Source organism: Pseudorasbora parva, chromosome 19 (genome assembly GCF_024679245.1).
Source record: "Pseudorasbora parva isolate DD20220531a chromosome 19, ASM2467924v1, whole genome shotgun sequence".
NCBI classification, from domain to species: domain Eukaryota; kingdom Metazoa; phylum Chordata; class Actinopteri; order Cypriniformes; family Gobionidae; genus Pseudorasbora; species Pseudorasbora parva.
The window spans coordinates 39,418,178-39,438,080 of NC_090190.1; the positions used below are offsets into that span (position 1 = coordinate 39,418,178).

Below are 19,903 nucleotides of genomic sequence, written 5' to 3' on the forward strand. Positions count from 1 at the left end.
AACGCTTGTCAATGGAGGGTGGCCTGACTCTCTGTACAAATGAAATGTAGGAGATCTGTGAGCACGGCAGTTGTATTGGCTCAGTCTGTCCTATAGGGAGCGCTGATGTGCTCTTTTCTGTCCAGTTCATTACATTCACAGAGACAGATCAGATTCAGATTTATACTTTATTGTCCTCAGTAGAGGAAATTCCCTTCCACAGACTGTACCAGGAGCAACATTCAGCACACATAACACACACACACTGCACGGAATACACATATTATTGGCCACATAAATATTATACTAAACATTCCCAGACAATCAACAGAAATCAGCTTATTAATATTCATAATTACTTGTATAGTATAAATTCCTCACAGACACACGTGCCGCCTTATTTTTTGTGTAGTCTCTCCAACTTTAATTACACCCGTTACATATAAATATTAACTTTCATTTATTTTACAAATCAGTTGTACATATACACACGTTCCAAAAATATTATGCGAGTAGGATTTCAGTACAATAAGCATTCAGATTTTAGTTTTTCAAAGAACTGCGTGTTTGTTTTATTGCTCATATCTTTTGAGATGACTGCTATCAATCTCAGACAGGTTTGTTCAATAGTTTTCCAGCTCTGGAGTAAATGGAAACCTGACCTAAAGAGGTTGATCCACATTATTAAGCAAGTCACAGTTCTCATGTGATATGGGGAGGAAGAAAGATCTCTCTGAAGATGAAAAGCATGAAATGGTTTCTATTTACTCAAGACCAGGAAAACTATTGAACAAACCTGTCTGAGATTGATACCAGTTATCTCAAAAGATATGAGAATGAAAACAAACTCACATTTCTTTGAATCAAATTTTGTTGCAATATTTTCCTGTTTAACCCTGAAGCTGCTTTCAAACAGTCGTCATTGTAAAAGCACTATATACATAAAGATGACTTGACTTTCAAAGACTAAAATTCTGAATCTTGTACTAAAATCTTATTGATATGTCACTTGCATAACAATTTGGAATACTTTGTGAATACTTTTGCTGCAAAAACAGCCCTGACCTGTTGAGGCAAGGACTCTAGGGTGACCATATTTTGATTACCGAAAACCAGGACACTCGGTCCGGCAATGAGATACTCAAAGTTTACTCAAAGTTTACTCAATTAATTTTAATACATTTGTATGCCCCCTCTGTATGGATAGAAAATACTATCTCTAACCAAAATGTCTATGTTCTGGGAAAACAGGGCGTTTGGTCACTCTAATGGACTCCACTAGACCCCTGAGGGTGTGCTGTGGTATCTGGCACCAAGATTTTAGCAGCAGATCCTTTAAGTGCTGTAAGTTGTGAGGCGAGGCCTCCAGGGATTGGACTTGTTTGTTCAGCACATCCCACAGATGCTCGATTGGATTGAGATCTGGGGAATTTGGAGGCCAAGTCAACACCTCAAACTCGTTGTTCTCCTCAAACCATTCCTGAACCATTTGTGCTTTGTGTCAGGAGCATTATCCTGCTGGAAGTGGTCTCTTCATTTTTTCCAGAGCTGTATATCACACACACACACACACACATGTATATATAGAAGGGTTTTTATTTATTTTTAAAAGCATGTTTCTACAGAGTTAAAAAAAAAAAAAAAAATCCCCAAAAATGCATTGGCAGGAAATATGGCAGACCGATTCTGAAAAATATTTTTCCTGGAAAAGTGAGAATGAAGAAATAAAGTGTTGTGGGTGTGTGTGTGTGTGTGTTCTAAAAATAAAAATATCAAAAAAATAGTGCAATGTACTTACTGTGTTCAAATTGTATTGCCAAAGCACTTTTGCTGATATTGAGGTGGGATACGGGTAGAGTTAGGGTGGGACAGGTGTGGTGGTGTGGGTCAGTTTAAGGGTAGAGTTAGGGACAGGTGTGGTGGTGTGGGTCAGTTTAAGGGTAGAGTTAGGGTCAGGTGTGATGGTGTGGGTCAGTTTAAGGGTAGAGTTAGGGTGGGACAGGTGTGGTGGTGTGGGTCAGTTTAAGGGTAGAGTTAGGGACAGGTGTGGTGGTGTGGGTCAGTTTAAGGGTAGAGTTAGGGACAGGTGTGGTGGTGTGGGTCAGTTTAAGGGTAGAGTTAGGGTCAGGTGTGCTGGTGTGGGTCAGTTTAAGGGTAGAGTTAGGGTCAGGTGTGCTGGTGTGGGTCAGTTTAAGGGTAGAGTTAGGGTCAGGTGTGCTGGTGTGGGTCAGTTTAAGGGTAGAGTTAGGGACAGGTGTGGTGGTGTGGGTCAGTTTAAGGGTAGAGTTAGGGTCAGGTGTGGTGGGGTGGGTCAGTTTAAGGGTAGAGTTAGGGTGGGTCAGGTGTGGTGGTGTGGGTCAGTTTAAGGGTAGGGTTAGGAACAGGTGTGGTGGTGTGGGTCAGTTTAAGGGTAGAGTTAGGGACAGGTGTGGTGGTGTGGGTCAGTTTAAGGGTAGGGTTAGGGACAGGTGTGGTGGTGTGGGTCAGTTTAAGGGTAGAGTTAGGGACAGGTGTGGTGGTGTGGGTCAGTTTAAGGGTAGGGTTAGGGACAGGTGTGGTGGTGTGGGTCAGTTTAAGGGTAGAGTTAGGGACAGGTGTGGTGGTGTGGGTCAGTTTAAGGGTAGGGTTAGGGTCAGGTGTGGTGGTGTGGGTCAGTTTAAGGGTAGGGTTAGGGTCAGGTGTGGTGGTGTGGGTCAGTTTAAGGGTAGAGTTAGGGACAGGTGTGGTGGTGTGGGTCAGTTTAAGGGTAGAGTTAGGGACAGGTGTGGTGGTGTGGGTCAGTTTAAGGGTAGAGTTAGGGTCAGGTGTGGTGGTGTGGGTCAGTTTAAGGGTAGAGTTAGGGACAGGTGTGGTGGTGTGGGTCAGTTTAAGGGTAAAGTTAGGGACAGGTGTGGTGGTGTGGGTCAGTTTAAGGGTAGGGTTAGGGTCAGGTGTGGTGGTGTGGGTCAGTTTAAGGGTAGGGTTAGGGTCAGGTGTGGTGGTGTGGGTCAGTTTAAGGGTAGAGTTAGGGACAGGTGTGGTGGTGTGGGTCAGTTTAAGGGTAGAGTTAGGGACAGGTGTGGTGGTGTGGGTCAGTTTAAGGGTAGGGTTAGGGTCAGGTGTGGTGGTGTGGGTCAGTTTAAGGGTAGGGTTAGGGTCAGGTGTGGTGGTGTGGGTCAGTTTAAGGGTAGGGTTAGGGACAGGTGTGGTGATATGGGTCAGTTTAAGGGTAGGGTTAGGGTCAGGTGTGGTGGTGTGGGTCAGTTTAAGGGTAGAGTTAGGGTCAGGTGTGCTGGTGTGGGTCAGTTTAAGGGTAGAGTTAGGGTCAGGTGTGGTGGTGTGGGTCAGTTTAAGGGTAGGGTTAGGGTCAGGTGTGCTGGTGTGGGTCAGTTTAAGGGTAGAGTTAGGGTCAGGTGTGGTGGTGTGGGTCAGTTTAAGGGTAGGGTTATGTGTAAGTGACGTGCCTGTGTAATTAATTAATTTCTGTAGTTACATTTGTACATGCAGGTATTTTTAAAATGTAAGTACAATGTAAAAACATGTACACAATAAGTGCATTGTATCAAATGATTAATTAAAATGTTAGTTTAGTAAAGGCCACCTAATATAAAGTGGGTCCGTTACATGTGCTGCACACGTGTTACTTCATGTCAGCTCGTTCATCTCAAGCAGCTCTCCTGATTCAAACTCACCTGTTTCACAACACTACCTCTCCAATGCTTTAGAATAATTCATAGACACATTTCAATCTGTTATTTATTCACTGAAATTAAGTACAGAAATTGTATATAATTAGAAAAAAATGCACATAAATCATTTTAAAGAGTCAAGTTTATTTCTTTTATTAGAAAGTATTATGAAGTCAGTGTTAGACGATGGTATTTTTGTCACGCCTAAGTTCATTTCTGACCCTGGTACAGAGAGCGTTTCTATGAGTAATGTCTCATTATGTGCTTAGCTTTCCTAAAAAAAACATTTAATTATTTTAAGTGACATTTAGGTTTGCCATCATTGCACTTTTAAAGTGTGTGTTACATTTCAGGAACACCTGTCATTTTTTTACTAGGATCGTTGTCTAATGAACACTTGTGATGAGTCAAACCGGTCAGACTCAATGAAACCCCATCATTTGAGCTTTGACATGGGGACAAAAATCACTGGCTTCACCGCAGCTCATGACTAATAACACACTGACATCCTTACATGACACTGTGATGCTGATTAGACGCTTTACATAACATTTATAAAAGCCGAGAGACTGAGAGAATATTCTCAGACTTACACATGAGCTTCACCATTAGTTCATATATTCAGAGTTTATCGCTACACTGTAAACGATTCATACTTCATATATTAGCATAGTTTCGTGCTTAAATCACTTCCATATATCAAGTGCAATATTTTAAATCAGTTCAAAACCCATAATTTTAACCCCTCTTTATAGAAACCAACATATGAAAATGAACTTAAAGCTACACTGTGTAACTTTTTTAGTTTATTCTTAGCTAAAATCACTTAGTTCTTTCAAAAATATGTGCTCATTAATGTATATTTACTTAATTCAAGTAATAAAGCATTCTCATAATTTTATAATATACCATTGAAAACACATACGTGTTGAGGGTTCGGATGGCGGTCGCCATGTTACTCCTCCATCTTGAAAGTACTTTAGCCAAAGAGGGACATACCCGTAAATTCAAGCTTCGCTTTTCGCGGTTTCACACTCGATGGCACTGTGTCGAATCTGAAGAGGAGGATTGCTTGAGGCTGCTATATGATGATGGAGGATCACTCTTAAGCCCCTTTCACACTGCACATCGGACCCGCAATATTCCCGGAACATTGCCGGGTCGCCTTCTGTGTGAAAGCAACCACGTCCCGGAATTGATTACCGAATTCGACCCGGGTCGGGGACCTAGTAGCATTGCGGGATATGGAGTCGCCAAGGAAGCGGAAAAGAGAATTAAGACGGCAACGCAACGGGCAAATCAACAAGACAAAAGTAAATATTGGAGTGGCCTTTCCAAGATGGCAACGATTTTAAAAAGGACGCCGACATTGCCTGCTTTCTTCTCGACAGGTAATATTAATTCAGCCTATTTGTGTATATTGGAAGTTTTATTGTTGCTTGGCTAATTATATCATGGTGTGCTGTGCATAACACTAGAACGACGTCTAGGATAGTTTTCCTCGCGTCAATGATGAACAAGTATTGTTTACCTTATAACATAAATCCGTGTTCTATGACGGATAACATGAGATTAATATTTTAATTGCATTATAATTTGTTTGCCTTACGCTAGTGATGTGTACAATATACAGAATAATGATAGCACTGATAAAAGTTACTTTACTAAGATTAGCTTGCATTCGTCTGGGAACCTGATAGCTGATGTTAGCAATGAAATGGTAAAACTATTATTCATTTTACATAGATTAATTTGATCATAGATCATTTGGTAAATTAAATAACTGCAAATTATAAGTTTTCAAAAGTAACCTCATCACTTAAAGCAACACTCACCGAAGGGGTCGAACTGGAAGCCATGACTAAATCGGCCACCGTAGGAGTTGAAACGAAATCGAAATTGAGAGGAACAGAAACAATTATTCACTGGATGGTCATATACCTTTACACCACTAGATGGGGGAAAATATCACACAGTGTAGCTTTAAAGATTTCAACTGAAGCACAGAAGTCAAATAACACATCTAAAGTGCTGATGGCCATGTCATGTAACTACTCTAAATAAAGTGACTCAAAGATGATTTGTTTCAAATGTTAAATTGTAGTTAAATTCCTGAAGAAAATGTGAGTGGTGTTTTTTTTTTTTTTTAAACAATGTTTTAAAATGAAAAATATCCCATATTAAATAGGTAGCACTATAAATTGCACAAATTTTCACTTTTTTAAGTGACGATGGGACAAACATGCTGGAGGAAGGGAATATGATAATGCACAAGCACAAAGCGCCATCATATTTTAGATTCCTATATTCTCTTCATATAATGACAGGAGTAATAAGATCCCCCATCCGGTCATCAGACCCAGATTCTGGAGGAGGAAAATCAGCCACGGCCGCTTACTCTCCACATGAAGCATGGAGGGAAGCTAGACGAGAATAAACAGAGAAATGAAGCCTGGTTTTTATGACGATATCATGACACATAATTTAGATGTTTATGTTTTACATGAGAGGGAAACTATAATGCAAAAACATTGACTCTGATATTACCATTTTTTAGCATGAGTCCATATATCGTAATTTTCATTGTACATGAAATATGATGGTTATTGAGAAGGGTTGACTTGAGAACGTGACAAACGCACCATGTCTACGAGGGCGATGTACAGGAAGAGGCCGGCGGCGACGGCAGAGATCCACTCTTCTGCGACTGTCTGTGTGGAGATGGACAGAGCGATGTACAGACCGATGAAGGAGGTGAGAGCGCTGCCCACGTTCAGCAGCAGAGCGCGCTTCACCGACAGACCGCAGTGAAGCAGGATCGCAAAATCACCTGCAGACAACCATCATCATAGAGAACAACATACATGGCACAAAACATGAAGATAAAATTATATTTTCCATAGTGAAAATGTTATCTGTTACAGAACCCTTAGGATTTTTGAAATATGTATTTTTAAAACAATATATAAAATAAACTGAGCGCGAAAGAGAGTGTGTGTGTGTGTATATATATATATGACAAAATTATGAATATATATATATATATATATATTATGTTATTTTATACATATTAAATAAGTATAAATACATTTTAGATGCATATTAATAAATACAGGCTTTATTTTTTTGTAAAGTATGATACTTTATTTGTTATCTTATGATTTTGATGTGATATGGATTCACACAAACTGTATATATGCTGACTTAACATTAAACCAGGTTGAAATGTGTTGTTGTTGTTGCATAACAACTCTATGAACATGATCATAATTGATGAGAAATCTCATTTTATGTTCCTGAAAGTAAATGTGTGTGCAGGAAAACAGAAAAACATGTTTGACTGCGGTTACAGGACAAGTGTGTCAATTATGTCTAGTGTGTTTGTGTGGGACGTTCCTTCAACCACATCAGGAAGTGAAAGTGTCATTAGTTTTCTTTGTTGTCTTGATTACTTGACCAGTAATGTTACTGCACATTGTGTACTAGAGTTATTTTGAGAGTATGTTGAAAGTGTCTGTAACTTTCACACATCTGTCTTGAAAAACTTTCATTTTCTAGTTGTTGTCAATGCACTTTCTGTATCTAGATTAGCTGAGACGTCTCACCTAACTCATGTGGAAGCTCGTGGCACAGGACGGCTAGCGATGTCGCCAGTCCGGAGCGCCATGACACGGAGAACGCGGCGCCCATGGCCAAACCGTCCGTGAAGTTATGGATGCCGTCGCCGATGGTGATCATATACGGCAGCAGACGCTTCTCTGAGGGACGTGAGAAACATGTTCAATACTGCTCAAATGAATGTTTTTCAAAGAGTCTCTTCTGCTCACCAAGGCTCTGTTTATTAAAAAAAAAAATATTGATAAAAGATATGGTAAAAACAGTAATACTGTGACATATGTTTACAGTTTAAAATATCTGTTTTCTATGTGAATATATATTTAAATGTACTTTATTTCAGTGATCAAAGCTGAATTTATCATGATTCCTCCAGTCTTCAGTGTCACATGATCCTTCAGAAATCATTCTCATATGAGGATTTGATGCTCAAGATACATTTATGATTATTATCAATATTTAAAACAGTTGTGCTGCTTCATATTTTAGTGTAAACCATTACATTTTTCCAGAATTCTTTGATGAATAGAAAGTTTTAAAAACAGCATTTATTTGAAATGGAATATTTTGTAACATTATAAATAGGAATAGGAATAAATTACATTTTAAAATATATTCAAATAGAAACAAGTACTTTTAAATTGTACTATTTCATAATTTTGATCAAATAAATCCCCCTCGAGATCCGAAGAGACATTAAAACATTTTAAAAAACATTTTAAAAATCTTACTAAATCTAAACTTTTCAAAGAAATCTTCATGAAAAGTGTTTAGGGCAGCGGGTACTTTTTAAAATATATTTTTATTACAAATGAACTCATAGGATGTGATGGTGAAGGTCAATTTACTCCTTTAAATGTGTGTCATGTTAGGACACAAACCTGTGATTAACTCTAACCGTGGTGTGTGACGTGTTTCACACACTGTGCGCTGATGGCATTGACTGACCTCGTGTGCTGCTGAACAGCTCCTGGAAAGACTTCTCCATGTTTTGCTCGTCCACCTAAAATCAATGAAACCTCACAGTATTCACTAACGGTAACTGATAAACTATTTGATTTATTATCAGATGTTATGGAAAAAATTATAAACCACAATCAAGGATTGTTCCTGACTGTCCAGACAGGATTTTGTTTTCTATTTGCGCTGAAAATTTGCTGTCATATTTACAGATATTGTATGCAGTTTTTTTACATTAAGGACCATATCAATTTAGGAAAATTTAGGACTAAAGTTAATCTATAAAATGAGTTAAACACCCAGACAAAAAATAGTGTCTGCCCTGGATCCGGCCCTCATCTGGTGTTGAATCCACATGAACCAGATGTGGGCCAGATCCAGGCCGACACTATTTTTTGTCTAGGTATCCATTCCATTCATTAATCAAACGATCAAAAACCCCACCAATGAACGCCAACATTCCTGATTCAGATTGTAATAAAACCTGTAAATCCTAAAGCGACCTCATGTTTACCGTCTGGGTTTGTGAAATATGACTTCACCTGACCTCCTCAGGGAAAACTAGTTCTGTAGCGTCTGTGCAGTGAATTGTACCATAATAACGTCTTGTTTATTTGGCCCATGTCTCACCAGCTCGTCCTGCGAGGTGGAGTTGTTGTTGCGTCTCCTGTTCTGGAACATCTGCAGAACTTTCCCGTGATCACATGGATGAGGGTCAGACTTCTGCAACAAGACAACAGAGACCCTTTAAGGCAAGTCTGTTCATGTGGCGGCCACCTTACTAACATTTTACAGTCAATACAAATAAAAGATAAATATAATGATAACTATAATAACATCCACATCAGTGGATGATATCCTTCTGTTTATTTCAACAAGCCTCAGTTTTGGCTTCTATCACTTTAAATGCTTGAGCTTTTTAAAGCATTAAGATGGATTCTGATTGGCTGCCAATGTTTTATCGTCTATTGTTACCCCTGGTGTTCCGCAAGGCTCAGTCTTGGGCCCTCTTTTATTCATTATTTATTTACTATCCCTTGTACAGATTTTGTATTTTTCAATTTGGTTGTACATTAAACAGTATGCAGCAATAAAAAATGCAAGGGTTATTAAAATGATTAATTATGAATGCCTCCTTATTGGGACAATAAAGCCCTTGCTAAACCTACCCCTAACCGATAAACACACTAAACACACGTTTATTTCCACTTTTCAAAATATTGTCTTCTTTTTTATTTTAAATAAATGCCTTTCCGGTCTGAAATGTGTTGGGAAAAGGGACTGCTTGTTTAAGTAGGTTTAATGTCATATTTTCTGTTGTGTGTGTGTGGATATGTTGGCCTGCTGAATGGTACAATGATCCAGTCTTTGCTCATTATAAATGATTTGCTAATGCAGCAATAAACTAGCTAGTAGACTATAAGTTAATGTAGCTGTGTTTTTTATTTATTTGCTGTTTTAAAAAAAATTCAAAACACCCTATTTTAATGACAAAATTTCAAATAAGATGGCACGTGACAAATATCGGCATTGGCCAATAATTGTTTGTTAAACTCGGTATCGGCCCCAAAAAATCATATCGGTACATCCCACACGTGTTTTAAGTGAAAATAAGACACAAATACTCATTAAAGGTCCTGTTCTTCGCGATTCCATCTTTCAAACTGTAGTTAGTGTGTAATGTTGATGTTGGAGCATAAATAATACCTGTAAAATTGTAAAGCTCAAAGTTCAATGCCAAGCAAGATATTTTATTTAACAGAAGTTCCCTTTCAAAGCCTACAGTGAACGGCCGGTTTGGACTACACCGCTGCACTTCCTGCTGTAATGACGTCACTAGAACCGTTTGTTGACTAACCCTCCGCCTCGTTGCTCTCCCACGTGGAGAAGAGCGCGCATTCAGCGCTCGCATCTCCCCGTTATGGTAAGAGGCGGGACCTTTCTGGGCAAAGTGCACTAAGCTGCTGTCCAATCACAACACGGGAAGCGCTGGTCCAATCAGAACTCGTTACGTGTTTCTGAAGGAGGGACTTCATAGAACAAGGAAATCATTAGGCCGTTTTTAGGACAGAGGAAACAGCGCTGTACAGATAAGTAAATTGTGTGAAAAATACTGTGTTTTTTTACACGCAAAACATGAACTCATGTTATATTGCACACTGTAAACATAATCAAAGCTTTGAAAACACGCGGAGAACGGGACCTTTAAGAATTTGATTATTGTGCACTGGGGTTCTAGAATCATAGGGTTCTAGACCTTAAAGAACCCTTTATGGCAAAAATGTTACTATATAAGGAGAAATATCTTAAATTATTGCATAATACTTTCATGTTTATCAGGTAAAACATTTTTTGTTGTTTTCATTCAGAATTGATCCCATGACTGGAACCCCTAAATATATATATAATATATATATATATATATATATATATATATATATATATATATATATATATATATATATATATATAACCCTTTAAGCTTCTATATAGGCTGCAAACTCATTCACTCACTCCATCATGATTATGACCGTGTCGAGTGATGAGGGAGAATATGGATTCCATCAGATAGAAGACATAGATGCCGCCAATGACCACCAGGAGTTTGTAAATGTAGTCGAGGTTCTCCTCCTCATGACTGTGTCCATCTTTATGTGCATGAAGACCTAAAACCTACAGTGACAAAGCAGTGAGAACAATGAACAAACTCCATCTTAGTCAGACATCGTTGAAACTGCCTACCGAGGGAAGCAAATGCAGAAGAGCGTCGCCTGTGAGGGATCCCACAGCGAGGCTGATGCAGAACTGGATGCACATCTGGAACACCTGCGTGCACCTGGAGAACAGCAGCAGCACGATCCCAAACATGGCCATCAGACAGATGATGATGTTGGCGAGGGTGGCATATCCATATCCTGGGCACAAAGGTCGCATTGTGTGAGTGATTACACTTTTGTCTGTGTTATTTACTGGTGTGCCTTACTGGTTTTTCTAAACTTTCAGATGGAATCCGGTTTGTGACCAGAAAACAATGGCAGTTTTGTTCTTTTCCAGGAACTAAAATAATAAGTCACTGCATTCGGGAATGTTTCTGGTTCTTTCTGTTCTTTTGAGGTCAGACTGATGCCAACAATAAGATGCCAACACAGAACTGCAGTAAAACCAGAAACGCAACCGGTTATGTATCATTGTGTATGATGTGTCATGTTTCTGATAACTGAATGTACTGTTAGTGATCGGCTACACATGCATCAGTTACATATAATAAAAAAATCTACACTTTTGGACAAACTTATAGTATTTTTAACATGTTTTTCACAATTAAGTTGTTGCCATTGGACACTACTGTTTTTTATTTCAGGTTTCTTTTTATCTTTTGTAACATTATAAATGTCTACAATGTCATTTTTCAAGATCGATCTTTGCTAAATTAAAATGTACATAGTTGTGTGACCAATATAAATATAGTCCAGACAGATTAATATATGGCTGTCATCGAAACAATAATTATAGCCTTGCGCAAATGCCATCCATTTGACTGCCATCAAATTTGCTTCACATGTTTTTATTTTACATAATTCGTAACAATAGCTCATAGTATTCAACTATGTAATGGCTGAGAAACTATTTAAAGAAAATCTAACTGGTCAAATTGCTATCGTTAAATACAGTTAAACTGACATAATAGCAGCTAAGCCGAATAATGAAACATTCAGCTGAATGGCTCATACATTTGAAGGAAACTTAAGCACTAAGGTTTGCTAAAATATTGTTTAGAGTATATTTCTGGACTTAATATTAATAGTCAAAAGCCTGTCTATGCTATGCAGCTAATAGTTGAGTGCTGATCTGATGGTGTAAACAGGGGTCACTCACTCTCAGCGGTGCTCAGAGAGTCAGGGGTCACGTGTGTGAAACTGATCTCAGAACAGCCTCCGCTGAGGATCTGCTGAATCAGAGCGGGACTGAGCTGCGTGAACTGATCTCTGGTCAGCGATGAAGACGAGTTCAGCTGGTAGATCCTCAACAGGTCTTCAGCGCTGAAACACGTCTGCAGGCAAAACAACCAGAAACAATTTGAGACATGCACAATTTTGTATGCATATATTATTAAAATATATTATTTGGTTTCAATTACTGTCATTGCTCTGATAAGCATGTTAGCATTATTGAGACAGAGATGTAAAGGGCACCATGTGTCAACATTTGATTAATTTATGGCCACACAGTAAATACAACACACACCTCCCTCCAACCGGACTCAACTCCAAAACAGGAGTCCAAATCAGGTGTACAAAACATGTGTCCAAAACAGGAGTCAAAAACAGGAGTCAAAAACATGTGTCCAAAACAGGAGTCAAAAACATGTGTCCAAAACGGGAGTCAAAAACGGGAGTCAAAAACATGTGTCCAAAACAGGAGTCAAAAACAGGAGTCAAGAACATGTGTCCAAAACAGGAGTCAAAAACATGTGTCCAAAACAGGAGTCAAAAACATGTGTCCAAAACAGGAGTCAAAAACATGTGTCCAAAACAGGAATCCAAAACATGTGTCAAAAACAGGAGTCAAAAACATGTGTCAAAAACAGGAGTCAAAAACATGTGTCCAAAACAGGAGTCAAAAACATGTGTCCAAAACAGGAGTCAAAAACATGTGTCCAAAACAGGAGTCGAAAACAGGAGTCAAAAACATGTGTCCAAAACAGGAGTCAAAAACATGTGTCCAAAACAGGAGTCAAAAACATGTGTCCAAAACAGGAGTCAAAACATGTGTCCAAAACAGCAGTCAAAAACATGTGTCCAAAACAGGAGTCCAAAACAGGAATCCAAAACATGTGTCCAAAACAGGAGTCAAAAACAGGAGTCAAAAACATGTGTCCAAAACAGGAGTCAAAAACAGGAGTCAAAAACATGTGTCCAAAACAGGAGTCAAAAACATGTGTCCAAAAGAGGAATCCAAAACATGTGTCAAAAACAGGAGTCAAAAACATGTGTCAAAAACAGGAGTCAAAAACATGTGTCCAAAACAGGAGTCAAAAACATGTGTCAAAAACATGTGTCCAAAACAGGAGTCAAAAACATGTGTCCAAAACAGGAGTCAAAACATGTGTCCAAAACAGGAGTCAAAAACATGTGTCCAAAACAGGAGTCCAAAACAGGAATCCAAAACATGTGTCCAAAACAGGAATCCAAAACATGTGTCCAAAACATGTGTCCAAAACAGGAGTCAAAAACATGTGTCCAAAACGTGTCCAAAACAGGAGTCCAAAACAGGAGTCAAAAACATGTGTCCAAAACAGGAGTCCAAATCAGGTGCAAAACAGGAGTCCAAAACATGTGTCCAAAACAGGAGTCAAAAACATGTGTCCAAAACAGGAGTCAAAAACATGTGTCCAAAACAGGAGTCAAAAAACAGGAGTCAAAAACATGTGTCCAAAACAGGAGTCAAAAACATGTGTCCAAAACAGGAGTCAAAAACATGTGTCCAAAACAGGAGTCAAAAAACAGGAGTCAAAAACATGTGTCCAAAACAGGAGTCAAAAACATGTGTCCAAAACAGGAGTCAAAACATGTGTCCAAAACAGGAGTCAAAAACATGTGTCCAAAACAGGAGTCCAAACAGGAATCCAAAACATGTGTCCAAAACAGGAATCCAAAACATGTGTCCAAAACAGGAGTCAAAAACATGTGTCCAAAACAGGAATTCAAAACATGTGTCCAAAACAGGAGTCAAAAACATGTGTCCAAAACAGGAGTCAAAAACATGTGTCCAAAACAGGAGTCCAAATCAGGTGAAAAACAGGAGTCCAAAACATGTGTCCAAAACAGGAGTCAAAAACATGTGTCCAAAACAGGAGTCAAAAACATGTGTCCAAAACAGGAGTCAAAAAACAGGAGTCAAAAACATGTGTCCAAAACAGGAGTCAAAAACATGTGTCCAAAACAGGAGTCAAAACATGTGTCCAAAACAGGAGTCAAAAACATGTGTCCAAAACAGGAGTCCAAACAGGAATCCAAAACATGTGTCCAAAACAGGAATCCAAAACATGTGTCCAAAACAGGAGTCAAAAACATGTGTCCAAAACAGGAATTCAAAACATGTGTCCAAAACAGGAGTCAAAAACATGTGTCCAAAACAGGAGTCAAAAACATGTGTCCAAAACAGGAGTCCAAATCAGGTGAAAAACAGGAGTCCAAAACATGTGTCCAAAACAGGAGTCAAAAACATGTGTCCAAAACAGGAGTCAAAAACAGGAGTCCAAAACAGGAGTCTAAAACATGTGTCCAGTCCGGTGGGAAAAAGGTGTGTGGTATTTTTATCAAAACCATAAATCAACAGAATTTTGACACATGGTGCCCTTTATATTCTTCTAGTGAGTACTAGTCCTAGTACTAGATTTATTAGTTGAATGGATTTCAAATGACTATTTAGGTTGCATGGCGATGGCGTGAGATAAAAAAAATTGTTCTGTTTACTCAAACTATTCAAATCCATTTAATGGCTTAATCTCACTCTGGTTATCATTATGGACAGATTGCAAGGTCTCAGATTGTCTGTCATAACATCCATCAAGAGAGCTAAACATCAATTATTCATGTTAATATGTCATGTTACGGGCCTCATAATGTCTTGCTCAGCTGAATCATCAAAATCTAAATGACCTGAGTCCTACAACATGCAAAGATTTCCCATGATGCCTCACACAAACACTGCTGTGTCTTACCGTATCCCAGCTGCTGGTATTATGGGGATCCTCCTGATGGGGCTCAGCATCAAGGTGGGCATCAAGGTGGGCATCATTATGATCTTCATCGTGATCGTCTTCTCCTTCACCCAGATTTAGCATATTTAGGAGCACCTCAAAATCTGTGTAACAGTGGCAGCATTAAAAATAGATGCAAGGCTATTTATATTGCACATTTCATACACAAAAGTGGTAATTAAAACTGTGTACATAGAAGGAATTAAAATATCCAAAATAAAAATAAAAAACAATAGAAGGTGAGATTAAAAATTATAATGTGACCCTGGACAACAAAAGCAATCATAAGTCGCAAAGGTATATTTGTGGCAATAGCCAAAAATTGGGTCAAATTAGAGATTTTTCGTTTATGCCAAAAATCGTAATGTAATGTTCCATGAAGATATTTTGTAAATATCTTACTGTAAATATATATATAAAAATGCATTATTATTAAAATACATTGCTAAGGACTTCATTTGGACAACTTTAAATGCAATTTTTCTCAATATTTAGACTTTTTTTTTGCACCCTCAGATTCCAGATTTTCAAAAGGTTGTATCTCTGTCAAATATTGTTCAATCCTAACAAACCATACATCAATGGAAGCTTTTTTTATTGACCCATAATGTGTGGTTTTGTGGTCCAGAGTCATATATATTAAAACAGTAGAAAAAAAACGGAGGATGCAAAAATAAAATGCATTATCGGTCAGGCTGCAGTGCTCATTCAGTTATATAATTATAAAAATAATTAAAAGAATACGTTTATTTTCTTGCATATTTTCTCTGGGACTTCCCTATGGTTGTTGTTCTTTGTGGTTATTTTGGTGCACGCCTATATAAGGCTCATGTTTAATTTGGTCATCGACCTACGGGTTACCCTCAGGTTCACAATGGATGACTTAATCCAGAAACCTGAATAATTCTTTCCACATTACTGACCACAGAGTTCAACCGTCATGGATCACTTCACCCAAAATGTAATTTTTGTATTGTCTTTGTTGAGAGAGAGAATACATTAAGGTACAGTGCAATCAGTCAGACAGTGGCACAGTGTTCATTCAGTAAATGTTTTGAGTCTGGATATGAAAGTGGCTACTGTTGGAGCACATCTGGTCTCTTCAGGAAGCTTGTTCAGCTGCGGCTGGCATAATAGCAGACTCTCTTTACTTTGAGTGAACCCTTAGTATTTCTGACTTGATTCTGATGATCTGAGAGGTTTATATTACATCCGCATATCTGAAATGTACTGCGGTCCGTTGATAAACATCTGTACTTTAAAATCTATTCTGAACGAGATGTCTAATGTAGCTGTTTGATATATTTTTTCACCCAAGGAAATATTATTGTCATGTTTTTATATAAATACATTTTTATTTCAGCTAGTTACCAAGACAAATTTTTTTAATTTTCATTTAGTTTAACTTGCACTAAATAACTAAAACTGACATAAAAAGTATGTAAAATGTATATCGGCATATTTAAATATATAGATGTATATATAAACCCAACTGAAATGAAAAAGGAAAATAAACATCCACTTCAAAAACAATAATAATAAAAATAATAGTATCTCAAAGATACTAATATATCACTGATTTAACTTAAAGTACTACAACTGAAATTAAAATTTCTAAATAAAAAAAATAACATTAATAAAAATAATAATAAGTATATAATAGTATATTAATGACACTAAAATATCACTGGTCTGGTATCACTGATGTCATACTATTTATTCTGCTTAATATTTGTTTTACTTCAATAAAACCAAATGTTCCCACATTTTTAGGTTAGTGTAACATCATCAGGATTATCAGTCAGTCATACCATGAAGTGTGAGGTTATCAGAGCCAAAATGACGGAAAATGTAATCCAGGAAATATTGCTGCTGAGGAAGGACATGAGCTCTGATACAGTCTCCACGCAGGACGTGATACAGGACGCTTCCCAACACGGCGTCCAGCTCCACGTGATGATCACCGCTCTCGGCCAGGACGTCATTCAGAGAGAGACAGGACTAAAAATGTGGACAGACAAATGACAGGTGTGTGTCAAGACCATGTTAAAGACTATGATACTGAATGATTACAACAGTTACTGACCTCATTTGTGTCGGGCTGATAGTGTTGCTCCATCTCATCGAGCAGCTTCTCCAAACCCTTATATTCTGGGATCCGCTCATGAGAAGTACGGCTGGTGCCGTTGAGGTCTGAGAGGGTTTGGATGAAGTGGTGTGTCTCTGCGGCCCACCGACCGTCCCGTACGGCCCTGCAGGTCTCCAGAGGAGCGCTCAGGAACAGACAGAAACCAGGAGCCAGCGTGAAGAAATCCTCCATCTGGAGCTCCTGAGGGCTGCTGTAGTTACTCAACAGCTGCTGCAGATGTTCAACAGACAGACACTAGAGAGAGAGAGAGAGAGAGAGAGAGAGAGAGAGAGAGAGAGAGAGAGAGAGAGAGAGAGAGAGAGAGAGAGGAGTAGAGAGAGAGAGAGAGAGAGAGAGAGAGAGAGAGAGAGAGAGAGAGAGAGAGAGAGAGAGAGAGAGATTGATTTCTGGCTGTTATGGGTATTAATGAAGCACATATTAATGTCTTATTATGCATGACCATATTCTACATCCCTAAACATTACAACCTTACTAACTATTAATAAGCAGCAGTATTCAGGGTTTATTGAGGCAAAAGTCATAGTTAATAGTGAGAATTGGACCCTAATCTAAAGTGTGACCAAAATATATTTGCATTTTAGGGTAAAATATGACCAGTTCTCGACATAATGCATGAGTTTCCTTGTGATCTACAACACAGATAATATCAATCATTATGTCATACATACAGCGTCAAAGTTTGTTCTTTCCTAAAAAAAAAAGGATATCTAGTTGGTGTAACTGTCTGGAGACCGTAAAAAAGCAAGAAAATTAAAGTCTAAAATTCTGTGGAAAATAATTTCACATTTTCTTTTAAATATAGTAATATTATTTTGAAAGTAATATTAATATTTGGAAAACTTTTGTCCAAACCAATATATGTTAAATCGTGTAAAACATACAGTAGTTGTATCATTATGTACACTACCGGTCAAAAGTTTGAGAAAGGTAAGATTTTTTTTATGCTTTTAAAGAAGTCTCTTCAGTTCACCAGGGCAGCATTTATGTTATTAAAAATAAAAATATGTAATATTGTAAAATATTATTAAAATGTAAAATATCTATTTCAATATATTTTTTAAAAATTAATTTATTCCTGGGATCAAAACCGAATTTATCATCATTACTCCAGTCACATGATCCTTTATAAATTATCCTGATATGTTTTCATGCTCAAGAACCATTTATGATTATTATCAATGTTGAAAACATTTGTGGAAAAAATTTTTTAGGATTATTTGATGAATAGAAATTTCAAAAGAACAGTATTTATCTGTATTAGAAAGCTTTTGTAACGTTGTACTACCATTCAGATGTTTTCAGCACTTCAGCACTTTTGGTAAGTTTATTTGTTGATGTCGTTTACTTTTCCTTTTTTTTCTTCATTTAGGATATTCACCAGGGATTCATTAAATTGATCAAGTGACAGTATAGACCTTTTATAATGTTGCAAAAGCTTTATATTTCTGATAAATGCTGTTCTTTTGAACTTCCCATTCATTAAATAATCCTGAGAAACATTTAAACAACTGTTTCCAACATTGATAATAATAATAAATGTTTCTTGAGCTCAAATTCTCATATGAGAATGATTAGTGAAGGATCATGTGACACTGAAGACTGGAGTAATGATGATAAATTCAGCTTTGATCACAGGAATAAAATGCAGTTTAGAGTATATTAAAATAGAAAACTATTATTTTAAATTGTAATAATATTTCGCAATTTTAAATTTTATTTCTGTATTTTTTTATCAAATAAATGCAGTCTTGATGAGCAGAAGTGACTTCTTTAAAAACATTTTAAAAATCTTAATTTTCTCAAACTTTTGACTGGTAGCGTATGTAAAACATCCCTTTAAACGCCATTTACCCGATTCTCTCAGCTGGACATCGATGTCCCAAAAGTTGCTCATCTGTCTTACCTTTCCACAGGACACACCGGAGCAGTGCACGCGGTCCTCCAGCCGCTCAAACACCGACAGAAGCGCATCTTCTGTGAGGAACTCTTCACCTGGAGACAGCAGATCCAACACTCGCGCGAAAATGTCCTCTTTACCGCCACGCGCTCCTGTACCGAGACTGAGGCAGGCGACACAGAGAAATAAAACACTTCTGGCCTCCATAATCTGTGTTTTGCTCTGAGACCTACTGTGGCGCCCGACTGTCCTCACACACTCACACACACACTCGAGCTTCTGAGCTCCTCACACAGGTGATCATGTACCTGCTCAGGTAGGCTAGTAGAAGCTCCTGCTGTCCTCCACACTGAACGCTGATTGGTCAAGAGAAACTCTTCACGTCACCAGCGCAAAGGGATTCTTCCCCCAAAATAGTCAGGTGTATAGGTGCAAAAGCGTTATATATACGCTCACCTTTTGTGTGTGCTTGTGATGAGACCTTACTGTTATTTATTATTACATTTCGTTCTATTTATTTTAAGTGGAACACATTGTCAACACTGGATAATTATTTTAAGAAACGTATAGCAAAAATAGGCCTAAACACCAAAAACTGTAAACAACAATTATTATCAAATAAGATATTGTCCCTGCTAGAAAAACCGATATGCTTAATATCGTTTTTTGAAACAACCTACTACGTTACCTCGTGTTTGTTTCATTTGCAGGTGAATTTTCTAAATGTTCACTGAAGTGAGAGTGGTCATTATTAATGAGCAATAAATGGGTTTACCTCATCTTTTGGTAAATCCCGCTTTTGCTGATTTGACCCGCATGTTCCTTTAAAAATGATTTAGCTCAACATCTAATGTTAATGTCGACCCCTACAG

At 37.9% G+C, this 19,903-nt stretch overlaps 1 protein-coding gene across 3 annotated transcripts; it reads right to left on the reverse strand.

Annotated features, from left to right (window-relative positions):
• Window positions 1-5,903: 5,903 nt before the first annotated feature.
• On the reverse strand, window positions 5,904-19,296 carry LOC137047913 (zinc transporter ZIP4-like). Of its 3 annotated transcripts, XM_067425839.1 has the most exons (12): window positions 19,038-19,296; window positions 17,072-17,368; window positions 16,797-16,986; window positions 14,947-15,089; window positions 12,099-12,273; window positions 10,965-11,137; window positions 10,737-10,895; window positions 8,853-8,945; window positions 8,211-8,265; window positions 7,253-7,405; window positions 6,290-6,477; window positions 5,904-6,070 (listed from the first exon to the last, which is right to left on the reverse strand). In XM_067425839.1, the coding sequence occupies exons 1-12, from the start codon at window positions 19,236-19,238 to the stop codon at window positions 5,942-5,944; spliced, it is 1,956 nt and encodes a 651-aa protein (XP_067281940.1). In that variant the 5' UTR covers window positions 19,239-19,296; the 3' UTR covers window positions 5,904-5,941. The 3 variants fall into 3 exon arrangements, with proteins under 3 accessions (XP_067281940.1, XP_067281941.1, XP_067281943.1); XM_067425840.1 differs by lacking the exons at window positions 14,947-15,089; window positions 16,797-16,986; window positions 17,072-17,368; window positions 19,038-19,296 and adding an exon at window positions 12,468-12,535; XM_067425842.1 differs by lacking the exons at window positions 12,099-12,273; window positions 16,797-16,986; window positions 17,072-17,368; window positions 19,038-19,296 and having other exon boundaries at window positions 14,947-15,078.
• Window positions 19,297-19,903: the final 607 nt, after the last annotated feature.

Excerpts from the sequence above, each read along its gene's own strand:
- LOC137047913 (XM_067425839.1), bottom strand. The coding sequence starts at position 19,238 with ATGGAGGCCAGAAGTGTTTTATTTCTCTGTGTCGCCTGCCTCAGTCTC. Across the intron at positions 15,090-16,796 it reads TGATAACCTCACACTTCATG|ATTTTGAGGTGCTCCTAAAT; the intron begins GTATGACTGACT and ends ACTGTTACACAG. Across the intron at positions 6,071-6,289 it reads ACATCGCCCTCGTAGACATG|CTTCCCTCCATGCTTCATGT; the intron begins GTGCGTTTGTCA and ends ATTCTCGTCTAG.